General features: G+C 39.4%; 1 protein-coding gene and 1 pseudogene across 5 annotated transcripts in view; both read left to right on the forward strand.

The window, feature by feature from the left end:
* Positions 1-25,896, forward strand: part of RABGEF1 (RAB guanine nucleotide exchange factor 1) — a 68,008-nt gene extending 42,112 nt beyond the window's left edge. For 4 of the 5 annotated variants that reach the window (XM_038538997.1, XM_038538998.1, XM_038538996.1 and 1 more), the window contains 5 exons: positions 12,241-12,322; positions 13,204-13,336; positions 14,568-14,659; positions 19,179-19,435; positions 23,545-25,896. In XM_038538997.1, coding sequence (XP_038394925.1) covers positions 12,241-12,322; positions 13,204-13,336; positions 14,568-14,659; positions 19,179-19,435; positions 23,545-23,943 — 963 coding nt within the window. In that variant the 3' untranslated portion in view covers positions 23,944-25,896. Of the gene's footprint in view, positions 1-5,005; positions 5,180-12,240; positions 12,323-13,203; positions 13,337-14,567; positions 14,660-19,178; positions 19,436-23,544 lie in introns of those variants that run through there. The other variant, XM_038538999.1, reaches the window with a different exon arrangement.
* Positions 687-6,976, forward strand: LOC111096541 (annotated as a pseudogene).
* Positions 25,897-26,906: the final 1,010 nt, after the last annotated feature.

Here is a 26,906-nt window from a genome sequence, read left to right on the forward strand (position 1 = left end):
CTTTAGCCCATACAGAATGTTTACCAGATATCTATACTGTTTTGGCATATATACTACAGTACATATAGCACATATACTCTGATGCTATATTTTAGAAAACCAGTCAGCTCATTTATCAGCTCATCAGAACCGATTTATTCATTTTTCTTTTGCTCAGAACTATAATGTGCTCTTGTTCTGTAATAATTTAGTTGACTTTTAAATCAGTACACTAAAGTATAAAGGTAGTTAACTGGTGCAGATACCATTATGCCTAACTTTTAAAGGCATCACTAATTGATATCAGAAAACTGGATAGGAAACCAAAAAAAAGGAGAACTGGATAGGGCTTCAGATTCCTTGCATTTGAAGAGCCATCATGCAGCCTGTTTTCCATTTCTGCTCTAGCCCTAAATGTTCTGTGGCTGAGTGGCCAAGTCTTATACATGTGTGTTTGGCATCTCGCACAATACCTGGTGCATACCTGATAATGAACAGATATTTGTTAAACTGAAATGTCCCTGAAGAAGCCCTTCTGGATAGTTGCTGAGATAATGAAGTGTGTCATAATGAAAGGTTCTACTCTCTCTACTCAGTTCACCAAAACTCAAAACCTTAACTTAGGCTTAAGACTCGAAAACCCTAACTTAATGTTATTCACACTAAGTAGACTTTCTAAGTCATCTTATTCTAGTGACCTGCACAATATGAAAACTTATATGTTTGAGCCCACCCTGTTGACATTGGCATTAACTGGTAATTTTTTTTTTTTTTTTTTAAGATTGTATTTCTTTAAGAGAGAGACAGAGCACAAATAGTGAGAGGGGCAGAGGGCAAGGAGAAACACACTCCCTGCTGAGCAGGGAACGTAACTCAGAGCTCAATCCCAGGACCCCCGAGATCATGACCTGAGCCAAATGAAGGCAGACACTTAACTGACTGAGCCACCCAGGCACTCCAAATGTAATTCTACTGCATCCCACAGTAGTAGTCTTCCCAAAATTTCTGTGATACAGAACACTGAGTTACTCTTGTCCATATCTTTTTCTACTGCATTTCTGTTTTCTCCAATCCTAGTGTAGCCAATGGTAAGCAGCCTTTTCCACATATGAGTCAAATCTAGGAAATAACATATTTACAGAACTACACTAGAAAGGTTGGGGTTTTTTCAGCCATTTTTTTTAGATTTTATTTATTTATTCATAAGAGACACAGAGACAGAGACAGAGAGTTAGCAGAGACACAGGCAGAGGGAGAAGCAGACTCCACGCAGGGAGCCCGATGTGGCACTCGATCCCAGAACTCCAGGATCATGCCCTGGGCCGAAGGCAGGCGCCAAACCACTGAGCCACTCAGGGATCCCCCTTTCAGCCATTTTATCTTTGTCATGAAACAGCAATCTGTATTCAGACTTTTTTTTTTTCAATTTGCTCATTCCAGAAAGGTATCTCTTTGGGCTGAAATTTCATTCAGCCCCTACATAATTCATACAAACTGCAGTAATGCAGCGTGATGCTTTTCCGTTCAACAAATGTTGTTATTTGCTCAGACTCTTCTAAATCTGTTTATTTTTGCCATTTTTTCTTTTCGATTAATCTTACTAGCTACTTAATATTAAAATATGCATTTCTTATAGTTCCTTTTAATGTTCTTTAGAATAAGAGATTTTTATTGCAAACAAGATAAGCAGCTACATCATTAACACAAAATCATTTGTATTTATGTTGTTATCAGACTTTCCTCTTCTTAGAAGTCATCATAGCAAAAATTTAGGTTTTACTGAGAAGATGGCTGATGGGGGGCTGATGGCAAACCTTACAAGGTTTAGTTTTTTTTAAACTTATCACAAAAACAACTGGAATTTAAGAATTTTACTGTAAGAACCAAGCTTTAAATAGGCCTAAGAGTGACCATGGATTCTAGGATGTATATGGTCACCAATGAAATGAGGGATGTATAGGTTTCTTTTTTTTTTTTTTTTTTTTTTTTGATGTATAGGTTTCATTTGTCATTTTGGACAAAACCTTATGTGTCTAGGGTAATTTTAAATTAGTATAGAGACCCAGCTAGATGTTAACCTTTCCCGTTATTACTAGAAAACCCTATTTTCTAACTTAAAGAGATCCCTGCCAAAAAATAAACTTTTTCCTACAAGTTTATTTGTATGAAAACGTTTTCAAAACACACACAAAAGGGCAGCCCAGGTGGCTCAGCGGTTTAGCCCATGGCGTAATCCTGGAGACCCGGGATCAAGTCCCACGTCGGGCTCCCTGCATGGAGCCTGTTTCTCCCTCTACCTGAGTCTCTGCCTCTCTCTCTCTCTGTCTCTCTCATGAATAAATAAATAAAATCTTAAACACACACACACACACACACACACACACACACACACCAGACTGCAGTTAAATCAAAAAGATTCTTTTGCTGCCCAAATTGTTTAAATCCTACCCTTGTTAATTATTAATAAATCCTTCAGAAACACTCCCCTAGTCTTAAAGTGTACCCTACTCTTTTTTTTTAAAGGTTTCTTTTTTTATTTATTTGAGAGAGAGCGCATGAGCAGGGGAAGGAGTAAGAGGGAGAAGCAGACTCCCTGCTGAGCAAGGAGACCAATACAGGACTTGAACCCAGGACCCTGGGATCATGACCTGAGCCAAACATAGACACTTAACCGACTGAGCCACCCAGGCACCCAAATTAAAGCTTTTTAGTAAGTGAATTTTGTGTTTGTCAATGCAGTCTTTTAAAATAAATCTTATTTATCTAAATAAATCTTATTTATTTGTTTTAGAGAGCAAGAGAGTGGGGGAGGGGCACAAGAAAAGAGAGAAACTCAAGTGGACTCTGTGCTGAGTGCAGAACTTGATGCAGGGCTCGATCTCAAAACCCTGAGATCACGAGCTGAGTTGAAACCAAGAGCCAGGTGCTTAACCATCTGCACCACCCAGATGCCCCCCCTTCAATGCAATTTTTAAAAAAAGATTCCTTTAGGGATCCCTGGGTGGCGCAGCGGTTTGGCGCCTGCCTTTGGCCCAGGGCGCGATCCTGGAGACCCGGGATCGAATCCCACATCAGGCTCCCGGTGCATGGAGCCTGCTTCTCCCTCTGCCTGTGTCTCTGCCTCTCTCTCTCTGTGACTATCATAAATAAATAAAAATTTAAAAAAATATTTAAAAAAAAATAAAAAAAATAAAAAATAAAAAAAGATTCCTTTATTAGCAGTCATTCATATATGCTTTTTTCCTTACTAAAGAAGCAGTCAAACACAATGTAGACCTTTTGCTACTATCATTGTTCTTTTCCGAGCCATTCATTCTGTGAAATTCTAATACGTTATATAAACTTAAGATTTTTCCTATATTCTCTTGAAAAACTTTTTCTAAACCTGAACAAGGAGAAGAAAATTATAGTAAAATATGGCTATATCTTCATTTACCTTCTCTTTCTCAGAATAAATAGAAAAATAGATGTCCTTCTATGCTTTAAAATGACTTCACAGAACGCCTGGGTGGCTCAGCAGTTGAGTGTCTGCATTCGGCTCAGGGCATGATCCCGGGATCCGGGATCAAGTCCCACATCGGGCTCCTTGCAGAGAGCCTGCTTCTCCCTCTGCCTGTGTCTCTTCCTCTCTCTCTGTGTCTCTCATGAATAAATAAAACTTGGGCAGCCTGGGTGGCTCAGCGGTTTAGTGCCGCCTTCAACCCAAGGCGTGATCCTGGTGACCCGGGATCGAATCCCACATTGGGCTCCCAGCATGGAGCCTGCTTCTCCTTCTGCATGTGTCTCTGCCTCTCTCTCTCTCTCTCTGTGTCTCTCATGAATAAATAAATAAAATCTTTTTAAAAATAAAAACAAAAAGTAAAAAATAAATGACTTCACTATTGTAAATCATATGTATACACAAGGAGTAGTTTGCTCTGCTATGTAATTACTGTTAGGAGAGCAGAAGCATGTATCCAAAACAACGAAACGATAATTAAGAAAATAGGCTTTAGGGGGATCCCTGGGTGGCTCAGTGGTTTAGCGCCTGCCCTCGGCCCAGGGTGTAATCCTGGAGTCCCAGGATGGAGTCCCATGTTGGGCTCCCTGCATGGAGCCTGCTTCTCCCTCTGCCTGTGTCTCTGCCCTCTCTCTCTCTCTCTCTCATTAATAAATACATAAAATTTTAAAAAAATAGGCTTTAATTGTGGTAAAAAACTTGAGGAATAGGGATAGCGGAATAACCCAGGACCCAATTTTAAAATTAGAAGCACAAAGGATGAGAAATGACGTGACAAAACAATAGGAAAACATCTGAGCTGGTACAATCTGTACATCATAAGAACTAAAAGATAAAAAGTTGAGGGCAGCCCCGGTGGCGCAGTGGTTTGGCGCCGCCTGCAGCCTGGGGTGTGATCCTGGAGACCCGGGATCGAGTCCCACATCGGGCTCCCTGCGTGGAGCCTGCTTCTCCCTCTGCCTGTGTCTCTGCCTCTCTCTCTCTCTCTCTCTGTGTGTCTATGAATAAATAAATACAATCTTAAAAAAAAAAGATTAAAAAAAATGATAAGTTGAGTTGATAACTATATTGAAAGTTATGAATGAATAGAATAAGAACATATGTAGAAGAATACAATGATATGTGAGAGAAAATTTAAATCCATGATGGCTCAGTGGATAAGGCTGGCAAGATAGGCTCCGAACTTTGGCATTGACTCTCAGTCCCTCTCCTGTTGTGTACAGCTGAAAAACAAAAGAACAGTGGCTAGAATGGAAGAGAGGACATGGGTCAAAATAGAACAGAAGAGAGATACTTCCTCTACAGAGAAGATACTTATGGCAGAGAAGGTCAAGTTAGAAGAGCAACTAGAAGAGCCTATGGAAAAATAAAAGTGAGGTTTGACAGATACCAAGAACTTCCTGCAGAGGAGCCGAAAATGGTGGAGGAGGCAAAATTATATGATATTTAGGAAATCTGCAAGGACTTGCTAGACGTTGCAGGTATTTTGGAGAAAGCAACACAATGTGTGCAAAAGAAGAAATTAAAGATGACAACCCTGTAAACCTGTAGAAAAGCCTCATATTGACTGAAGTCCGCATTCAGAAGGTGTTCAGAAAGCACAGCTTACTCGAATTGAGCGAGCAGTGCTTCAAACTGAGCCAAGTCTGAGTTTGTGAGGCTTTGTTCTGCATTCTTGTTGAAGGGGAAGAGCTGGCACAGGTGAGGTACAAGCTTGTGGGCTTACACCAAGACCTGCCCTGGTGGGTGTGGTGAAAGAAGCTTAACTGCCTCTAACTAGCTTCTATAACTCTTGAAAGGCTGGCTCATCTTTTCTTATCTATAAGTACTTTGATCTTTTCCCAAACCTTGTTGGAAAACCCAAGTGACTAAACACACAACGGGATTAATGAACTCTAATTCAGGAGTCATTGATTTTTAGGATTCCATGTTTAATAGTTTCATATATCTAGAGGAGAGGCCAGTGGGACACTCCTAGAGCTCCAGGGTGTCATGAATAAGCTATATTGGCTCAAACTCTGGTGACATCAAAGTACCTTAAGTGAATACAGTGTCTTTGGGAATTCTTTGTGGTTACTAGGCTGTGCCTGGCTGCACTGTGGTTCTTGGTTCTTCTGCATCTCACTGTAGTGTGTGGATTAAGGCCCTAATGTGTTTGTTTTTCTTAAAGATATATAATTGAAGGCAAAAGGAACTAGCAATTTAAAAAGAGTAATGGACATAAAACCTCATACCTAAATAAATCAAACTGTTAACTACAGTGCAAAAGAAAACCAAACCAGAAAACAAAACATGGAATTCCAAATTCTAAAGATGAGAGTTCCAGATGAACAACAGAGAAAATACAATTAAGGAAAGAGTCAAAGGCTCAAAACAGGTTGGGGAAAAAAAAAATTTCAACCAGACAATTAGGAAAGTACCTGTCAGTATATAAGCATATAAGAAATTCATCCACCATCAAACTACAAAGGAAAAAATTTTAGGAAAAAAGAAAGATGACTTTACACGTAGACATTATAGAAAAGATAATCCCAGGCAATAGTTTAAAAATACTTGAGGAAAGAGGCTCATTAATATGGCTAGACTGTGATTTTTCTTAGAAAACTGAAAAAAACATTTTGAAACTTTGTAGAACCTAAAAGTTTACTGACACAAACCTCCTGTCACTTAGCTCCTTTAACAGTAACTGTGAAGGATCTGTGTTTTTCTCTACTTGGAAGTTAATAAATTAGCCTGCCATCATTTCATGGATGCTGGCAGAAAAGAAAGCCAGATTATTACTCACAGTGATAGCCGTATCCAAAGTATTTCAGCATTTGTACCAAATTCCTGGAGTGTCAGTTCTACAAGGCATGCAAAAACCGGGAAATGGCTGTGCATGCGGTGAGTAAAGTTAGATAAGAGAATCTTTTATATTGGGCAGTAAGCTTCCCTGACCTCTGCCTCACATGTAAACATTATTTTTATTATTCTGGACAGTAGACAATCTACCCTTTTACTTGAAGGAGGCACTATCTCTTGTCTTCCAAGGATAGTTCTGTACAACTGTCCTTGAAACGATAGTGCAGAACAAAGGCAGCTGTGGCTCTCCACACAAGATATGTGGAAATAGAAGAAATCTGTGTAGAATTGTCTCCCAGTATTTTTACAGTATTAAAAAGGGAGGAGCAATGAAAAATGGTCACAGTTATTTCTTCTTTCATTCAACTAATTGAGCACTAGCCGTAGGCATGGCCGTTTTGGGCACCGGGGATATAGTGATCAACAGTGCCCTAATGGAGCTCACATTTTAGTGGAAAAAATAGATAATAAATAGATGTGTAATACAACATGATAAGTCCTATAAAGAATCTAAAACAGGGTAAGAGGACAAATTGGCAGGGGAGTTATTTTATTTTATTTATTTTTTAAAGATTTTATTTTTATTTATTCTTGAGAGACACAGAGAGCAAGGCAGAGACCTAGGCAGAGAGAGAAGCAGGCTCACTGTGGGGAGGGAGCTTGATGTGGGTGGGACTTGATCCCAGAACCCTGGGATCACAACTTGAGCTAAAGGCAGACACTCAACCGCTGAGCCACTCAGGTATCCCAGGGGAGTTATTTTAAATTGTAAAATACTGTAGTGAAGTGTAAAGTCTGTGCAATAGAAATAGAAATACAAAAAGACATTGTCTGAATAGTAACAGAATTGTGATGATTGTGTAGAGTGAGAGGAGGAATAGGTGATTCATTACCACTAGTAAAAGGGGCTATTTAGGCCTTTAAAAGGTCATAGTGTTTTTGTTAGAAGTCAGTACTAATAATAATCCTAAGAATCAGTGTAGTTTGTTCTAAGTATTGAGATTTGGTGCAAATGAAAAGTAATCATATCTGAGGTACTTAAGTGGATGGAAAGAATAGATAATCTATTGTGGAAGGTACATAAACTGAAAGAATCACAAGAAAAATTATAGCATCATAAAGGAAAAAGAAATATTATGTTAAAATGCTAAGTGAATCCCCCATATCATAAAAATAAAGTTTGTTACAGTCTCATCTCATAAACTCCATAATGATAGTCCTTTTGTTTATTTAAACCCACTCCCCTTAATTTGTTTTTCCCCCATTCCACTTACTTGAAAGGATTTGAAAAGATTTAGAAAGTGATTTAAAGTAAGAATAAGAGAAGAGGATAATTAGATGGTATTTGGAATTTATAAACATGTTCTTATGGACACATTCTTCATGTAGCTGCTGCTTATGATTTACCCACATGAAAGTCCAGGCATAGTATTAAAAATAAGCTCTTTGGGGCAGCCAGGGTGGCTCAGTGGTTTAGCGCCACCTTCAGCCCAGGGTGTGATCCTGGAGATCTGGAGTTGAGTCCTACGTTGGGCTCCCTGCATGGAGCCTGCTTCTCCCTCTGCCTGTGTCTCTACCTCCTTCTCTCTGTGTCTCTCATGAATAAATAAATAAAATCTTTTAAAAATAATAATAAAATGAGCTCTCTGAAGAAATATTCTCCGTGAACTTAAAATTGTTTAGCCCATGGATATATTTGTCTGGTGATCTAATTGAGTGCCAGGATGAAGCTTAGAGGATTTACAATATAAATTCATTGATTGATAGATGAGGGCTAGGTAGGAAACAAAAGCTTGAAGTCTCATTGGGAAGTAGGAGTACAGAAAGGGAAGCCATGTATTGTACAAACTGAGCATGCTTAGATGGAATCCCATCCTGCCTCATATAGAAGCAGCAGCAGGAGTGGGTGGGTAGGGTCAGGACTTTTCTCACAGAATAGCAATGGATCTGCTGGACCTTACACCACAAAGCATGAAGGAGACATTCTTTCTTGTGAGCATTACTAGAAACATCACTACTGTCTCACATACATATTAGTATAAAACAAGAATACTTACTGCTACTACCCATACCTATTTAGAGAAGATTGTTGGAAAATAGATGGAATAAGAAAGATAAGTAAAAGATTTACCGTATGCTCTGTGGCACTTTGTTTTTCTGGCTAATAATTTTCATAGAATTTTTTTTAAATTTTTATTTATTTATGATAGTCACAGAGAGAGAAAGAGAGAGACAGAGACATAGGCAGAGGGAGAAGCAGGCTCCATGCACCGGGAGCCCGACGTGGGATTTGATTCCGGGTCGCCAGGATCGCGCCCTGGGCCAAAGGCAGGCGCCAAACCGCTGCGCCACCCAGGGATCCCTAATTTTCATAGAATATTATAATTACTTGCATTCAGTCTTCCCATTCAAGTTGAATGCTCTCAGAGCTTTTTATTAATTTTTTTATACCCTGTCTGATACATTGGCTGGCAATTCTAATCATGCAGCAAGTGCTTTTAGAGTGGGTAGAAGTGGGATCCCTGGGTGGCGCAGCGGTTTAGCGCCTGCCTTTGGCCCAGGGCGCGATCCTGGAGACCCGGGATCGATTCCCACGTCGGGCTCCCGGTGCATGGAGCCTGCTTCTCCCTCTGCCTGTGTCTCTGCCCCTCTCTCTCTCTCTCTCTCTCTCTGTGTGACTATCATAAATAAATAAAAATTAAAAAAAAAAAAAAAAGAGTGGGTAGAAGTGCAATTTCTATAAAATTCAGGAAAAACGATATCAGGAAAATCCAAGTGTACTAATAGAAGTGTAAATTCAGCAACATGACAAGATAAATTCACAAAATTCGGCTACAGTTATGACCTGGTAGTGATAAAAAATTAAAAAACCTAGCACAGTATTAAAAATAGTATTTTATATTTTATTATTATTTTTTAAAGTTTATTTATTTATTTGAGTGAGTGAGTGAGGCAGAGAGAGACAGGCAGAGGGAAGCAGGCACCCTGCAGGGATCCCAATGTGAGACTTGATCCTGGGACTCTGGGATCATGCCCTGAGCTGAAGGCAGATGCTCAACCACTGAGCCAGCCACCCAGGTGTCCCTAAAAATAGAAATTTTTAAAGATAATAGTAATAAACAGTCTAATAAGGAAAGCTAGACATTCATTCAAAGAATTAAAAGTTTGGATCTAGCTAAGAAAAATTTAAATTACAATGTTATATTTATTCTAGAAAAAAACAAATATATAATCTTTTTGTGAGGTGAAGCAAAGAGCAAGAATTTGGAAGGATAGATTTCTAAATCTGGCCAGTTTTAAAATATATCCTAAAATGAAAGACATCACAACTATAGGACAGTGAAATAAACCAGGGATTCCAGAAATAAATTCAGTTTCTCAAGAGCCAGTTATATGACAACTGGGGAAACAAGAAGGACAGTGGAACAGCGTTGTTTTTTACTGCCTGCTGCTGAAAACGACAAGGAGGTTTGTAATAGATTACTTATGGTCTGTCTTCTATACTGTGTACCTTACGCTCCCACCAAATAGTTAAACATGAAAAACTTAGAAGTAAATTAGTAAAGTAGGTCAGGATATTTATTTCAACTGTAGAGATATTTATTTCTGTGGAGAAATTTAAAACAGTTTTCAAGCTGCAATTGAACTGTTGAAGAATTGTTCTTAAGGACCAAGGAAAAGTTTAGTGATATTAACTTTTTTTAAAGCTGTGTAATGAAAAATAAAAGATAAAGTGGAAACCAGCACTGGGAAATTGTGGTGAATATAAATAAAAGCTTAACATTTCAAAATGTATAAAATTTGCTTCGTACTGCGTTTTTACTAGACAAGGGCTTGATTTTATTTTATTTTATTTTTTAAGATTTTATTTTATTTATTCATGAGAGACAAAGAGAGAGAGAGAGGCAGAGACACAGGCAGAGGGAGAAGCAGGCTCCATGCAGGGAGCCCGACGTGGGACTCGATCCCGGGTCCCCAGGATCAGGCCCCGGGCCCAAGGCGGCGCTAAACCGCTGAGCCACCCGGGCTGCCCAGGGCTTGATTTTAATTCAGTAAAATGGCTCTTTAAAAAAAATAAGATTTTATTTATTTATTCATGAGAGGCAGAGACATAGGCAGAGGGAGAAGCAGGATCCTCGCAGGGTAGGACTCCATCCCAGGACCCCGGATCATGGCCTGAGCTCACCCACTGAGCCACCCAGGTGCCGCACGCAGATGCTCACCACTGAGCCACCCAGGTGCTGCAACCAAATGGCTCTTATATAAAAAACTAGCTAAGAAAACAAAAAGATCTGCTATCAGGGTTCTCAAAGTGCTCTGTAAGTCCTGTGAAACCCACAAAGTTACTTTGACTAAGGGGATGAAGGATTACGTCTTAGAAGAGGTGAAGGTGTGAACAGAGCCTTCCTTGGACAGCATTTGAAAGACTGGAGGGCAGCAAAAGTAATACAGAGAATAACTTTATAATGTTAGAGAGGTGCGGCAACTAAAAACAGACCCTCAGGAAATTGGTCACCTGGAAGGGTAAGCAAGAAGGAGGATGGAAGGTGGTGCTGAGTGCAGGCTTCAGCATCTGTCTCATGGACAACCATTGGAGGTGTGACACTCTGACAATAATCTGATTTTGTGTCCAGATCTGAATCTGAGATGACTGTGGTGTGCAGGATAGATTGAAAAGCAAGAAAGATCAGAGTTGGGGAGAGCAGCTATACTTAACAGTTATGAGAATCCTTGGGAGAAATTTTGGGGTTTGGTGTTAGAATTTCACCTGGAGAGTTAGTTCACTTTACATTTTGGACATCCAATTATGTGACTATTTTTGTCTTAGTGATGATTGCTTAGAAAGTTTAGTTACAGATAAATATATATGGGCTGATTCAACTAATTTCTGTATCTTCAAGGACCACATTTGTGTTGTTCCTCCATTTTGTTTCACTCCATGTTTTTTTTTTATCATCTATTCAGTTGAATAGATGAATTGTAGTTTTAGATGCTGAATTGTAGTTTTATTTTACTTAGACTTTATTCTTTAGAAGAAAATAGAGAATAAATGTACACATTATACGTATATAATCAATAAACGCAAAGGAACATTATAAAGCTCATTGTTGTAGGGGCCATGGAAAAATAAACACACATACATAGTTAATGGCTGGACATTGGAGTTTCTGAGGATTGTATCTTGCAGTAGATACTGAGAGCTATAAAGTTGTTCGTATTTATTAAACTGTTAATGTCACTTTTTTTTTTAAAGATTTTATTGATTTACTCATGAGAGACACAGAGAGAGGCAGAGACACAGGCAGAGGGAGAAGCAAGATCCCTGTGGGGAGCCCAATATGGGACTTGATCCTAGGACCCTAGGATCATGACCTGAGCCAAAGGCAGACGCTCAACCACTGAGACACCAGGTGCCCATATTAATGTCACTCTTGAAAATATATCACAAAGAAATAACCCAAGAGAAACAGTTCACATAATTATTTATAGCTGTAGTGCATAATAGTGAAAAAAAAAAAAAAGAGAAGGAACACAAATGTACAGTGGTAGAGATTGGTTAAATAAATCATTTAATATAATGGAATGTGAAAAAGCCACCAGAAATGATTAAATAGGTCAGATAAATAAAAATGTACATAAATGTGTAAATTATCAAAATATGCATTATATCCTTGTAAGAATATATATGTGTATATATATAGCAAAAAGAAGTAAGAGGTCATGGGATGTTATAAATAACATTAAAGGATTGGTTTTTCTTCTCTGCAGAGTTAATATAATTGGTAGGTTTTTTTGAGATTAGCACCAGTTAAGAAGTGGGTTTTAGAAACTTTGTAAAATTTAGAGCTTTATGCATAATCTTTCTTCAGCTTCAGATTTATGCATAATCTTTCTTCAGCCTCTTTGTCCCTTTGTTTCAGGATTTAAGCATTGAGGAACAGTCAGAGTGTACTCAGGATTTTTACCAGAATGTGGCTGAAAGAATGCAGACTCGTGGAAAAGGTAATGTTTTGTTAGCCAGCCATAAAAGGGTTGCTAGTATTATACAGAATCGGACTGCTTTGTCTCTTAGTACTTTCTCTGTTTATCTGATGGCCTGGCTGGTTTGCCAACTCTGTCCTATAAACACCTCCATTGACATTCTGGTAACTGGTCTTACCCTTAGAGGGCCTTTGAATACCACCACCATGTGTATCACTCCAAGATAATCACAGCAGTTGGGTAATTTATTGCACAATGTTTAATCATTCCATTAGGGGTAAGGGGCAGAGTCGATTAAAACCCCTTAGGGGTTTCTAAACGAAATGCCCGTCTTGGATCACCATTTTGGTAAGTCATTTTTCGTCATCATGTATTCCTCAGATGGGTGGGGAGTGGAAAAAAAATTGACAATCACTGACTTAGAGCTGTAGGTTTTTAGAGATTTTTTTCTTGAATTTGACTTCCCCTGATGTTGGGCGTTAGGATATCCTTAGCATATATGTATATCTGAGAAATAAGCTCTACCTGTTCATCTCTAAAAGCTCCAAGGTTGTTTAGTAAACCTCAGGAAAATGAAAGAGTGAGTTGCCATCATTCTCAGTCTTGGGAATTTCAAGTGCTCCTCTGATGTAGCCGTGGGGAGGGACCCCTGCTGAGATCTTCCCACTGCCAAAACAGTTACAGTTAGAAGCAGTGATTCTGTAAAAAAAACAGTCCCAAAAGTTGTAAGTTTTTTAAACGGTATTTTTTTAATGTAACATCTTAAGCTTTTGTTTCTTGATATATTTAATGTATCACTAGTAAATTAGTTTTTTGCTATGTAGGAAAAGCTGTGAAAACTTACTCTTAATTTAAACTGTCCATCCTTCTCTTGAGCTTTTGTGTCCATTTGGATATTTCAGTGCCTCCAGAAAGAGTTGAAAAGATAATGGATCAGATTGAAAAGTACATCATGACTCGTCTCTATAAATATGTGTTCTGTCCAGAAACTACCGATGATGAGAAGAAAGATCTCGCTATTCAGAAGAGGATCAGGTTAGTTGTTTTGCTTTGTTTTGTATTTACTCTCTACCATCAAGAGAACACATTGTGGGAAAACACGGCCCTTGCATTTCAAACCTTGACAGCAAAAAACCCAGCAAAGGTACCCACCACCCTGAGCATCTAATCTTCTTCATGATGCCAAACGGAAAAGGACTATGGTAAATTGATAGAAGAAAAGGGCTGAAATCACCTTCCTGCTTATCCATCTGAGTCTAAGCAGCTTTAGAAAAGAAGCCGATCTGATGTTTGAGATTGTTTCAAATCTCCAAAATTTCCAAGGAACAGGAGGAAATTTCATTATTTTCTCACTTCATTAACAGTCTTGTCAGGCAAGAAGCTGTAAATATCCATGTGAAAGCAGTAGGTGTCATTATTCCTCCTCCCTACTAGAGGTGCTCATTATTTAGCTGTTCCTTTGATCACATCTTCCCACTCACACGGGATTGATAACACTTCCCAAAGCACTCCATCTTCCCTGGGCGGTAGAGTGAGCCCCAGGGCTCTGTATTCCAGTGGCAATGAAACCTTTAGAAAATAGGCTATCTGAATATGGGCATGGGTCCAAGGCTGGTTGTGGTAAGGTGCTCCTGGAGGAGGGGGCTTAGGAGTCCAAACAGGATTCCCAAACAGTGAGGCTGGTCATTAGTAGATCTCTTCTTGATAGTGTCACACCAGAAGCGAAGAGTTGGTTTTGAGAAGGTGGCAGATGGAGCCAGGAGGAACTAGATGGACTTTGGATTGATGTACAGGGTGAGAGCATTCATCAGGCAAGAATCTCTTCTGTGAAGCTAGGGTGTGACCAGGAAATTCAGGGATTCAGACTGCAGTGACACATGCTCGTTGATCTCCTGCCACCTCTGGTGTGCCTCAGAAGTTGAGGGCAGAACCTAAACGGACATTATGGTGTTGTACAATGAAGAAAGGAGCCGCAGTTCTCAAATCTTCAGTCTCAGATATCTTTCAGCCTCAGTATAATCTCATTTCAACCAGTATAATTGTCTTCTGCTTTTCTTGTGATAAATGCAGAAGAGAAGCCTCATTTTAGAATTCTGGTCACTTCCCCTGAGCTCCTGAGATGTTCATGCGCAATGTGGTGGGGCCTAGGATTGCCTCATTCGTCAGTGGTGCCTGTATTTCCCCTTCACTGAAGGAAGAAATGACAGACAAATGACTGCCCGTTCTTGGAATTTTTTTTTTTTTTATTGTCTCTCCCTCTTTGTAGAGCCCTGCACTGGGTTACACCTCAGATGCTTTGTGTCCCTGTTAATGAAGAAATTTCAGAAGTATCTGATATGGTGGTGAAAGCAATCACAGGTCAGTGAACAGAGAGCTTTTTTATCTGGATGTTTCTCCCTTGAAGTTAACATAAGTCCATACCATAGAGATAGTAAAGTACCTAAAATGCAGACTGCCAAAGACATATTGAAATGCAGTAAAAGCAATTTGTAAGTGTGCTAGTTTTCTGAATTTGAAGCATTTATTTTAGTAGGTGAACTACATTTCTTTACTTTCTGTGACCTGGGTCTCTTATTTCTTGGGGCATTGAACTAAACTAAGGTTAAATGCAGTTAGGGCAGATTTCTTTTCTTTTCTTTTCTTTTCTTTTCTTTTCTTTTCTTTTCTTTTCTTTTCTTTTCTTTTCTTTTCTTTCTTTTCTTTCTTTTCTTTTCCTTATTTTCTTTCTTTTTTGAAAGAGTAGTGATGGGGGCAGGGGGAAGGGAGAGGAGGGGCAGAAAGAGGGAGAGAGAGAATCTCCAGCAGCCTCCATGCCGAGTGCAGAACCCAACAGTAGGGATTGAGATTATGACCTGAGCCGAAGTCAAGAGTTGGACGCTTAACCAACTGAGCCACCCAGACACCCCAGCTAGGGCAAATTTCTTAAAACTCAGTTACATTTATATATTCAAAATAATTTTGGAGAGAGGAAGAGATTTGATGGGGCAAGGTAATCTCCATGCTACAGGTATATACTAAAATAATATCTCTCTAATTGGTTGTTAGAGATGTGCTTTGGATTATTTTTTTGGTTTGCTCAAGATGGAAATGAAGTACCCTGAACTGATGTGGCTCCACATCCTGGACAGGTCTAGGCACCTAATAAAGTTTCTATTTCTTATTCATAGGACTAGCCCAGCAGAAGTATACCATGAAAGTTACAAAAAATAAAAAAGAATCAAAACAAATTCTTCCTACTAGAGAAGGTATCCAACCTTGGTCAGGTTCTTTTTTATTAAGAAGAGTTGGAAAAACTTGCCTATTTAGAGTTGTTAATGAAATTCTGAGAAAGAAAGTTGATCAGTTGCTGTTAGCATTGGCTGGGGGCAAGCCATCAGGTAGGCTCCTTTGGTTATAAGAACTAGAGGAAGAAATGAGGGTTTGCTTAAGATACTGTCAAGTAGGAAAGGAAGCAGGACTCTCACAGGGCCTTCTAGGGACTATTATTAAGATGATTCTTCCACTCTCTCAGGTTCTGCTTCTCTTTGTATATCTTTGCTTTTTTAACTCCTGTTATTAAATGAATTATTCTCTGTAATTCCACTAGTAGAGTCTAACTGGCCTAGCTAAATACTGTTATCTTTGTTGTTCAGAGCTTTTCTGCAAGGCTGTGTTGTAGGTTTCATGAATTGACTGCTCTGGGTCAAAGCCCACTCTCACTCCTGCCTTTTGCTCTGGGAACTTCATAGGAGAATAAAGATGAGAAGCCTGAATATGGGGCCTTGTACTTGTGTTGTTTTTTTTTCTGAAGACTCTGGCCAAGTTCAAGACTAACTGGTTTATGTTTAAGTAATTCATAGGAATTTATGTCCCAGACTCTTTTTTGAAATGCCATAGGATAGACCTTGTAAAACCAGAAACTACAAGAGTCAGACCATTGTTTGCTTAAAAATAGAACTAAGAGAGGGTGCCAGGGTGGTTCAGTCAGTTGGGGCGTCTGCCTTTGGCTCAGGTCATGATCCCAGGGTCCTGGGATTGAGCCCTGCTTCGGGCTCCCTGCTCAGCAGAGAGCCTGCTTTTTCCTCTCCCTCTGCTGCTCCCCTGCTTGTCCTCTGTGTGTGTGTGTCTCAAATGAAAAACAAAAACAGAATTAAGAGGATTTCAGTATATCAACAGTTTATTAATATAATTTTAAAAAAAAGAATTTGAGGAGATTCTTTGATAGTGGGAATTTGACCACAAAAATTTAAAAGCCTTCCTACTCTTTCTTGTCTTAGCCCCCATATCTTGCCAATCCAAGTGCAGATACATTTTGTGTATGATTACACAAGGCTGTATGATTACTTTCTTCCTAATCTAAAATTGTTAGCCTAAGTACAGGAGCAACCAGAGAGTATAGTCTGTAACAGTAGTCTTAAAAATGGAGACATCAGTTAAATTTCTCTAAATCATCCCATGTGTTACTACTAATCAGCACTGTCAGTTTTGTTGATAAATACACTGAATGAGGCATTTTCCATTTCATTTGACATCTGTCATCTAGTAGGTGGAGGCCAGGAATGCAATTAAACATCCTGCAGGACAGGACAGTCTCCTACAAAAAGGATGATCCTATCTAAAATATCATTAGTGCCAAGATTGAGAAATCATGACCAACAGGTGTAGCCTACTTTGTTTTCAAAACTTCATTAAAGATAAAACTAGACTCCTGCCAAGATGGAGTGCCCACACTCAGCCCGTCTTTCCTACTGATTACACATAAAAACCTTGAACGCAAACACAATTCAGGTGTCTGAGGGCTGTGAAAAGTAAATAATAGACAGACTAGGGTGGGAAATAGTAGAAGAATTAATACAGTTATGAGTTTCCTGTTCTGTTATTTTCTCCCAGATCCCCTCGTTTACGCTTTAGAGCGGTGTGCTGGGGAGTCCAGCAGTGTGCTGGGGAGTTCCCCCCTAAAAACTTCTTTCAGGCTTAAAGGATGCTAGGAAGGGGAAGGGTCACTGTAGAACAAAGAGTGTGGGAGGAATCTCCACCCCCCATGCTTACTCCTTTTTTCCTTCCCTTCTTTTCTTTTTTTTTTTTTTAAAGATTTATTTATTCATGAGAGACAGAGAGAGACGCAGAGACAGACACAGGCAGAGGGAGAAGCACGCTCCCCGCAGGGAGCCCAATGTGGGACTCGATCCCAGATCCTGGAATCACGCCCTGAGCCAAAGGCAGGTGCCCAACCGCTGAGCCCCCCAGGCATCCCCCTTCTCTTCCTTTTTACACTCTAGGCTCTCCCTCTTGACATTGGCAGCAACACATGGTTCCAGATAAAAGAATAAACATTAATGGGAAAGTGGCTAAAAGTTTAAAATAAAGAATAAAAACCAATAATAAAAGGTAGGAAGCTAAATAGGATAAATTAAAGTAGTAAAAAAAGGTTTTAAAAAAAAGTCTTCCCCCAAATCTTTTTTGTAATATGTTCTACTCAAATAGAAAAAGTAGGCTAAGATATATTAACAATAATTACAACCCATAATTAAAAGATTGAAGGAACTAAGCTATAAAATAAGCAAAAGCACATGACAGACGTGTGGGTACAGGGAATGAAAACATTAATAAATTAAAATCTGGCCTCCACACTGTCCTATGTCTCTGCCCCCCACCCCCCACCTGCTCTTCCATGGCTGGTGGTCCCCTGGGCACCGACTTCAGGGATGGGAGCTGGGAGCAGAAAGAACTCCGGTGTGCACCACCATCCTGTCTGAATTGGAAACTCTTATTCCCGCTATTGGCCAGAAATTGCTGTCAAATTAACCTGCCTCAGTTGTTTCTTTCACGTTGCTCCAGATTGCAAGCAGAAACGCACATTGGAGGGCACATTCCCTCCTTCTTGTGTGGTTCTAGTGGTGCTGACAACTATTCCCTATTACTCCCTAGTCTTTGTGACATAGGGAGTGCATTTATAAGAGCCCACCACTTGGTGGTCGTTAGAGACAATGAAGTAATTTTTCTCTCAGGGAAATGAATGGTATTTATGAGATTAAATTTTATACCCTGCTCTATCCTCTGTGCTAACTAGTAGGTATAAATGTCATAAAGGTGCTGTAGATGTTTATAGCTGTTGAGGATTTATATGCCATGGGGACTGGCTGCTCTGACCTACCTATATGTGGATAGATTTCAGCAGCTGTAGTTTGATATCCAATACAGTGATGCTTTGTATTGTACCCACTTTTCCAAAAAGCAGTATGCTTTCTAAACTGACTTTAACAGGGTACTAGAGGAAGAGAATCAGGAAAAACTCTTTGTAATTATTCAACGAGCTCATGAGGAGTTTATCATTGTGATTAAAAGCATTGATTTTTAATAGAGTCAGATTGGATTTCAAATCCTCCCACTGTCACTTACTGTCTATATAATTTTAGGCAAATTATCAAACTTCTCTCAACGCCAGTTCCCTTCCCAGTAGTAGGGATGAAAAGATGAAAAAGAAATAGGCTCATGGAGCACAGAAATAATGCACATAGTGTTTGGTTCATGGTCATGCATCCTGAAAGAATGAGCTAGTGCTTATGTTTTTTTGTGGTCAGATTTTTTTTAAGATTTTATTTATTCATGAGAGACACACAGAGAAAGAGGCAGAGGCAGAGACACAGGCAGAGGGAGAAGCAGGCTCCCTGCATGGAGCCTGACATGGGACTCGATCCTGGGTCTCCAGGATCAGGCCCTGGACTGAAAGCGGCGCTAAACCACCGGGGCTGCCCAGATTTTTTATATATTAAATTATCTGCCATAGAAGGGGTTAGCGAGGGTACCGCTGTAACTCGATAGATTAAAAAATGATTATTCTAATGCTTCTTTTATGGAATTGTTTCTCATTGGAAGCAGTGTCTTTTCTGCTTTATAGATATCATTGAAATGGATTCAAAGCGTGTACCTCGAGATAAGTTGGCCTGCATCACCAAGTGTAGCAAGCACATCTTCAATGCTATTAAGATCACCAAGAATGAGCCAGCCTCAGCCGATGACTTTTTACCAACTCTCATCTACATTGTTTTGAAGGGCAACCCCCCACGTCTTCAGTCCAATATCCAGTATATCACCCGCTTCTGCAACCCAAGCCGATTGATGACTGGAGAGGATGGCTACTATTTCACCAATCTGGTAAATATTTGATTTCTTGGAATTACAGAGAAGAACCAATGAAAGTACTTATTTTAGGGATGTAACAGATCACTTACGGTCTAGTGACTGTTTAATGCCTCTGAGTTGAGCTGAGAATGCTTGCTTGGTGTCACATAGCACACGTGACCATGCAAATTCCTCACCTCTCAGTACTCGACCAGAAATTGTGGTACTCGTATGGAAAACGTGATAGCCATGTGGAGGATCTCTGCTGCTTGTTGGCCATCGCTCTCCTAGGTCCTGGGTAAAAGGGCCATTCACTTAGTTGGGTTGTTTAACCATGAATGAATCAGATCATGGATTTTTATTTTTTTCTTAAAGGACTTAAGAATTATTTTTTGTTTTATTACTATAAGTGATCTCTTAGAACTGAATACTGAGATTTTAAAAGGGTCAGCTTAGAGCATGTGAAATGATTTTCAAGTACTGTTAACAGTGCTAATTGATCCTAGGCAAGACAGGATTACAGTATATATGTCTAAGTAGTAAGGCTGAGTACTTTCTTTTACTGACGACTACACTTTGGTCTGTTTGCTGTAGACTAGGTTTACTAGTGAATTTAAGCCTCAAAACACCCTCTGTGCTTTCTTTCCTATGTTGGAAGTTGTATAGGGTAATAGGGAAAGAAAGCTAATGTTACATAAGGAAGCGTTTCTAGTAAATTGTCTAAATAGATGGTACTTGAATCTCTAAGACGTCCAGAAATTTGTTATGATTTGTTTTTACATCCTAAATATGTATTCACCTTTGTACCTAATTTTGTATTGTGTTTTCCTTTAAATGGGTTCCCAAAAGTATATAAGCTTCCAGTCCCTCAAAACCTGGACCTGTCATTCATCACCCTCAACCATTGGGGTTCAGCTGCTCGACTTTGGAGAGCTCTTTTCCTTTTTTCAAGTTTTTATTTAAATTCTAGTTAGTTAACATACAGTGTAATATTAGTTCCAGGAGTAGAATGTAATGATTCATCACTTACATACAATACCTGGTGCTCATCTCAAGTGCCCTCCTTAATATTTTTTTTTAATTTTTATTTATTTATGATAGTCACAGAGAGAGAGAGAGAGAGGCAGAGACACAGGCAGAGGGAGAAGCAGGTTCCATGCACCGGGAGCCCGATGTGGGATTCGATCCCGGGTCTCCAGGATCGCGCCCTGGGCCAAAGGCAGGCGCCAAACCGCTGCGCCACCCAGGGATCCCCTCAAGTGCCCTCCTTAATATCCATCACCCATTTAACCCATCCCAGGAATGCTCTTTTTCAGAACAATGCTTTCTCCATTATTTGCGGTATTTTTTTTTTAAGATTTATTTATTTATTTGTTTGTTTATGGTAGACAGAGAGAGAGAGAGAGAGAGAGAGGCAGAGACACAGGCAGAGGGAGAAGCAGGCTTCATGCCGGGAGCCTGATGCGGGACTCGATCCCGGAACTCCAGGATTGTGCCCCGGGCCAAAGGCAGTTGCCAAACCACTGAGCCACCCAGGGATCCTCCCATTATTTGCAGTATTTATCATCCTTCCAAACACATGGTCGTTTAAACTATACTTCCCAAAAAAGTTTAAGTGACTGAAGTACTCATTTCTTTTTTTTTTTAAAGATTGTATTTATTATTTATTTGAGAGAGAGAGAGCATGAACAGGCAGAGGGAGAGGGACAAGCAGACTCACTACTGAGCAGGGAGCCTGACACGGGACTTGATCCAAGGACCCTGAGATCATGACCTGAGTCGAAGGCAGGTTCTTAACCAACTGAGCCACCCAGGTACCCCTGAAGTACTAATTTCTTTTTTTATTTATTTTTTAATATTTTAATTATTTATTCATGAGAGACACAGAGAGAGAGGGACAGAGACATAGGCAGAGGGAGAAGCAGGTTCCCTACAGGGAACCTGATAGAGGACTCGAACCAGGATCCTGGGATCACGACCTGAGCCGAAGGCCAATGCTCAACCACTGAGCCCCCAGGTGCCCCGAAGTACTCATTTCTTAACATAATTGAAACATGTTCTTGACTGCTAGAGAAGAGCCTTTTGGATTTACTTCCTAATCTAGGGAACATTAGATGATCTGAAAATCCCTGAGAAGTATGGGATGGAGACATGACTGGTAGTAGAAGAAATGAGCAGGACCAGGAGGTGTTTGAGGGTAGCCCTCATGGTCAGCAATGGAGGCTGCTGGTTCACCGCTTCCTGCCACTTCCCAGAGCCTTGACCTGCAGCCTTAACTATGTTTGCACCTTATTTCTCCATCTTCTTGTCTGATTCAGAGTCTGGCTTCTACTCCTGTGCTTCAGTGAAACTGCTCTAACAAAAGTGAAAAATCTGCCAGTTGTCAAATCCCATGAAAACTCTCAGTCTTTTCTTACTTCTTTTAACACTTTTGATAACTCCTTTGTTCTAGAACTTCCTATGTCTTTTGGATTTCACAATTCTACTCCTTCCTTGTCTCTTTGTAGGCTTTATGTCCTCTACTTCCTCTTGAATTGTGTTATTCCCTAGGGTTCTGTCCTCTGCATTTCTCTCCCTAGGCTGTCTCCTCTGGTCTCAGCTCTGCTGTCACCTGTACAGTGATGATGTACAGGCTTGTGTCACCTGTTTTGCCATCAGACTGAACTCCACTTCCAGTTATTTATTATGCCTCAAATTTAATTTGTTCAAAACTGAAACTGTTTCCCCATCAAATGATTTTCTCTTTTCTGATATGTACTCTTTCCACTTGTGGCAATAGCATATATCCATGCCAGGAATGTTAGAATCATCTTAGATTCCTCCTCTGCAACACCTCCATAGACACAGTGCAAGCCTGTGTGGAAGGGTCAGTCAGGTGTAGTAGATTTGCTAAATATTCCTTAAAGTGATTCACTTTTTTTGAGCAATAATGAAGGATCCTGGGAATGAGTTTCTCAGAAGAAATTCTGAGAGCTGCCTGTTTTCCTCGTTTATATTGCATGCCTTGTGAAAATGCACATTTTTTTTTTTTTTTTTAATGTGAGGGGCAGCTGGTTGCCTCAGTCAATGGAATATGTGAACTCTTGATCTCGGGGTTATGGGTTTGAGCTCCATGTTGGGTATGGAGATTACTTAAAAAATACAGATAAAAATGAATAAATAAAAAATAAAAACATGAATACCGATCTTCCTTGTAGAAAGATTAAACCAGTATAAGAAAGTATAGCTAACAGGTGTCTGTTTGTTCAACTGAGCATTTGCCCCAGGATTTCTTTATTAATAATTGCTCCCATTTATTCATTGCCTGTTGCTGACCTGTGAGCTAATAAGCATGTTGCATGTGCTGGGCTGTTGAATTCTCACTAGAAATCTGGATGGTATTTCCTGTTTTACAGATGCAGAAACCTCAGAGAGCATAGGTAACTTTCCTAGGTTCACAAACTCTTAGGCTGTCATGTGACAGAGGTGACAACTCAGGTTGCCTGATTTCAGAGTTTATTCTTTAAACTATTTGATGTTAAAGGACCAAAAGTCCCCCAAGGACCAGAAGTCTGTGTGCCACACCGGTCCCGGAAAATGCGCCCAGTAGCTACCATGCCTTGAGTGAGCACTGTGAGGTGGGCTAGACCTTGAGAAAGAATGGCTGTATGGCACATGTTCCCCAGAGTTCCTGGCCACAGCAGTGATTCCTCTTCCTTGCAACGTGTCAGGGACACAAAGAGCCTCCAAGGTTGAGGAATAATTCATTTTTTGTCCACATGAAGCTCTGTAGTAGCCCATGTATAACAAACACCTAAGATGCCTTCTCTAGTATTTCACTCTGTACAAGATCCCTGGACCTTTGAATAGCCCAAGGAGAGGACTGAATTTTAGACAGACTCAATGGCAATTGGCAATTTGGCTTTTCTTTTTTTTTTTTAAGGAAGAAATGTATTGTTTCAGATGAGATTATAAAGGAAACATGATTGGCTATGAGTTGATAATTTTTGAAGCTGAAGTCCAGTGTGGGTCATTAGACTGTTTCGTCTACTTTTGATTCCATTTTAAATTCACCATAATAAAAGGATTTAAATATATATATTTGAATATTTGTAGCTTTCCTCATATAACTATAGTAAATAACATTCTGGTTTTTTTTGTAGTGCTGTGCTGTGGCTTTCATTGAGAAATTAGATGCTCAGTCTTTGAATTTAAGTCAAGAAGATTTTGATCGATACATGTCTGGCCAGACTTCTCCCAGGAAGCAAGAATCTGAGAATTGGTCTCCTGATGCCTGCTTAGGGGTTAAGCAAATGTATAAGAACTTGGATCTTCTGTCTCAGTTGAATGAACGGCAAGAAAGGATCATGAGTGAAGCAAAAAAACTTGAAAAAGACCTAATAGAATGGACGGATGGAATTGCAAAAGAGGTACAAGACATTGTTGAGAAATACCCGCTTGAAATTAAGCCCCCAAATCAATCTTTAGCAGCTATTGACTCTGAAAATGTTGAAAACGATAAACTTCCTCCACCATTGCAACCTCAAGTTTATGCAGGATGATAAAAATTTACGTGGATAGTATTTATTTGAGCCTAAATTGTAGCTAGCCCTTATTATAGTCCATAATTGGGATCTAGACTATAACTTAATTGCTTATAAATGTCAGAGCATTTTTAAAGGTACAGTTTGTGGGGATTGTTTTGTTTGTTTTGTTTTTCCTGGCAGGGGAAGCATAGTAAATAATAAAATACTATTTATTTGAGTTAACTGAAATAGATTCATTTCAGGTTTATTGAAAGTTTTGTCTAAATCTATTTTTTTCTCCATGATTTTCCTATGTGCTTCCTCTGTGGCATTCACTGTGGTTTGGATTTGGGTAAATAATTGCCTTTAAAGGATAAAACAAATGAATGCTACAAAATATATGTTTAAGGGAATTCAATGGTACCACTATTCTACACTTTGAAATAATTTTATAATTGTAAAAGATAGAAGATATATTGATAAGTAAATATGTAAAATTGTAAATATGTAAAACAAAAAAAGGAATGGTGTCTGCTGTGCATGGCATTTCATGTGTTAATTTGTTTAGTTTAAAATGAAGTATATTGAATGTTTGCCTTTAACTCCATTTTATTTGGTTTGCCCCACTTAAATGAATCTAGAAGTGTTTAGACATACTTCCCTTAAAATGTTGCCTCCATCTTTAACAATATGTTAGTCTTGATTTAGGTTCTGTACAGTCAGAGACTGTGACACCATTGAGGTTCAGAATAATTTTTAGGTCACATAAAGTTACTATTCAGGATAGTCATTTGAAGACTTTGAACCATGCTTCTTGCACCTTTTTCCTCCACTCATTCAGGAAATCTATATAGAGTTCTTTGTAAAGGAGCTGGTCCTGGGTCTGGATCAGAAGAAAGGAATGAATAGGACTCCACTGATGAGAGCCATTTTTTTTTGGGGGGGGGGGGGGGAGTTGTCTCTCAGACCCCTCACGTGCACAGGTGCCTTTCTGCCTCTGTAGCATATTTTTGACTTGACGGACAACCCAGACACATGTCATATAAACTTATTTCAGAGTTTCTCAACCTCAATACTACTGACATTCGGGGGCTGAGGATTTTTTGTTATGGGGGCTTCCCTGTGCATTGTAGGATACTTAGCAGTATTCTTGGCTTCTTTACCCCCTAGACACTAGTGGCACCCCCCACAGTTGTGAAAGAATATCTCCAGACATTGCCAAATGTTTCTGGGAGTGGGAGGGTGGCAAAATCATCCCCAGTTAAGAACCACTGATCTGTTTCTTAAGTGAGGAAATTATCCTCCTGGTGGTTAATATAATGTAACCAAAGAATATTGCATTAAATGCACAGTACAGTTAACCGATATTCATTGAGATTTTACAGCCACTGGCAGTGTGGAACCTTTTCTAATCCTAAAGGAACCCTTCATAACTTAAATATGCCATGTATGATCCTCCGTCCAGTCACTGATTTCTACACATTACCAGTGCACCTGTGACTTTGTGAGTAATTTCTAGGGCACCATTCTGAAAAAAGGTCACATCACGCAAGTAGTTAAGGTTTCTTTGCTTTCCCAATATCTTCCTAATAGGGTACCACAAACTTCTGGTGCAGTATTTTGGAATAAATCTAGGGTGAGTATAAAACTTTATCCTATACTTAAATTTACATGTAAGATCCATCAGGTTAACACACCTGTTGTCATAAAGCACTGAAGATGTGAAGCAGTTAACTAAGTCACTGATCACTGAGCTCACATGGAGTCTAGTGAGTTACTATCAAATGCCTGTGAGAATCTGCACTTAAAAACCCAGGCCCAAGCGATTTCTGTAGAAGACGATCCCCTTGTTCCTTTGTTCTTTTCTATGTACTTTCTAGGTGCTAATCCAGGTATACACACTCTTAATTCTCCTGGGAATATACAGTTCTTTTAGTCATTGTACACTATATTTGTTAAATAAAACGTGCATATCGGCCTCCCATAAAAGCTGTCTTCTTTTGATTTCTTACATATCGTTAAGTTGTTGAATTGATTTCTTTGTATATCTCATATTAATTGAATTCTTTAAATATGAACTCTTGCCTTAGGTAGAGGCTTATATTTCTCTTAAGTCAGCTTCAATACTGTGTGTGGCCAGTTTCTGTCTTCTCAACAAGAATATATTGCTATTTTATGTACTATAAATATAACTGGAATAAACTTTTGGAACAGAAGTCCATATTAATAAGACTTCATGATCCATCCCTCTTCCAGCTAGATTTTTAGTTTTTTATCTTAGGAAAATATTCATTACTAATATTGTCATGTTATAGAATTTTCCTATTTAAGTCACAACCATCATTATTACCATTACCATTCCAAAAAAGGAAACATTAGTGACATTCCAGTTAAAATTATGAACAAGAGAAGGATGTTTGCTGTCACTAATATTCCCATTGTTCTGAAAGTTTTACCGCAAGTACTCAGTCTTAAAACAGAACTAAAACGGTCTTAATCTTTTTTTTTACTTAAGACTATATTTATTTGAGAGAGCATGAGGAAAAGAGGGTGAGAGGGAAGAGAGAGAAGTGGACTTCCTGCTCAGCAGGGAGCAGGACATGTGGCTTGATCCCAGGACCCTGGAATCAGGCCCTGAGCCAAAGACAGATGCTTAAACTGACTGAGCCACCCAGGCAAAGGGGCTTAATCTAATCAATATAGGGATGTTCTAGCCTCATTCATGGTTGAGGAATGAACTCAAGCTAAGAGGCTTGGCATTGGTTTTGAGTTTTGGCTTCCACTTAGATATTTATTAGCTCTTTGGCCTTGGGCAAGTCTCTCGTGTTTCACATCCCTAATCTGTGAATTGGGGATAATAATTGTGCCTGCTTCAAGGGCTCATGAGGATTAAATGACTTGCAGTAGTACCTAACAATGCTAAGTGCTCAAGTGATAGCTGTTATGTATAGGTGATTCTTCTATGTAGAAAAACCAAGAGAACTGATATTGAAAACTTA

The sequence above is a fragment of the Canis lupus genome, chromosome 6 (assembly GCF_011100685.1).
Source record: "Canis lupus familiaris isolate Mischka breed German Shepherd chromosome 6, alternate assembly UU_Cfam_GSD_1.0, whole genome shotgun sequence".
NCBI lineage: Eukaryota > Metazoa > Chordata > Mammalia > Carnivora > Canidae > Canis > Canis lupus.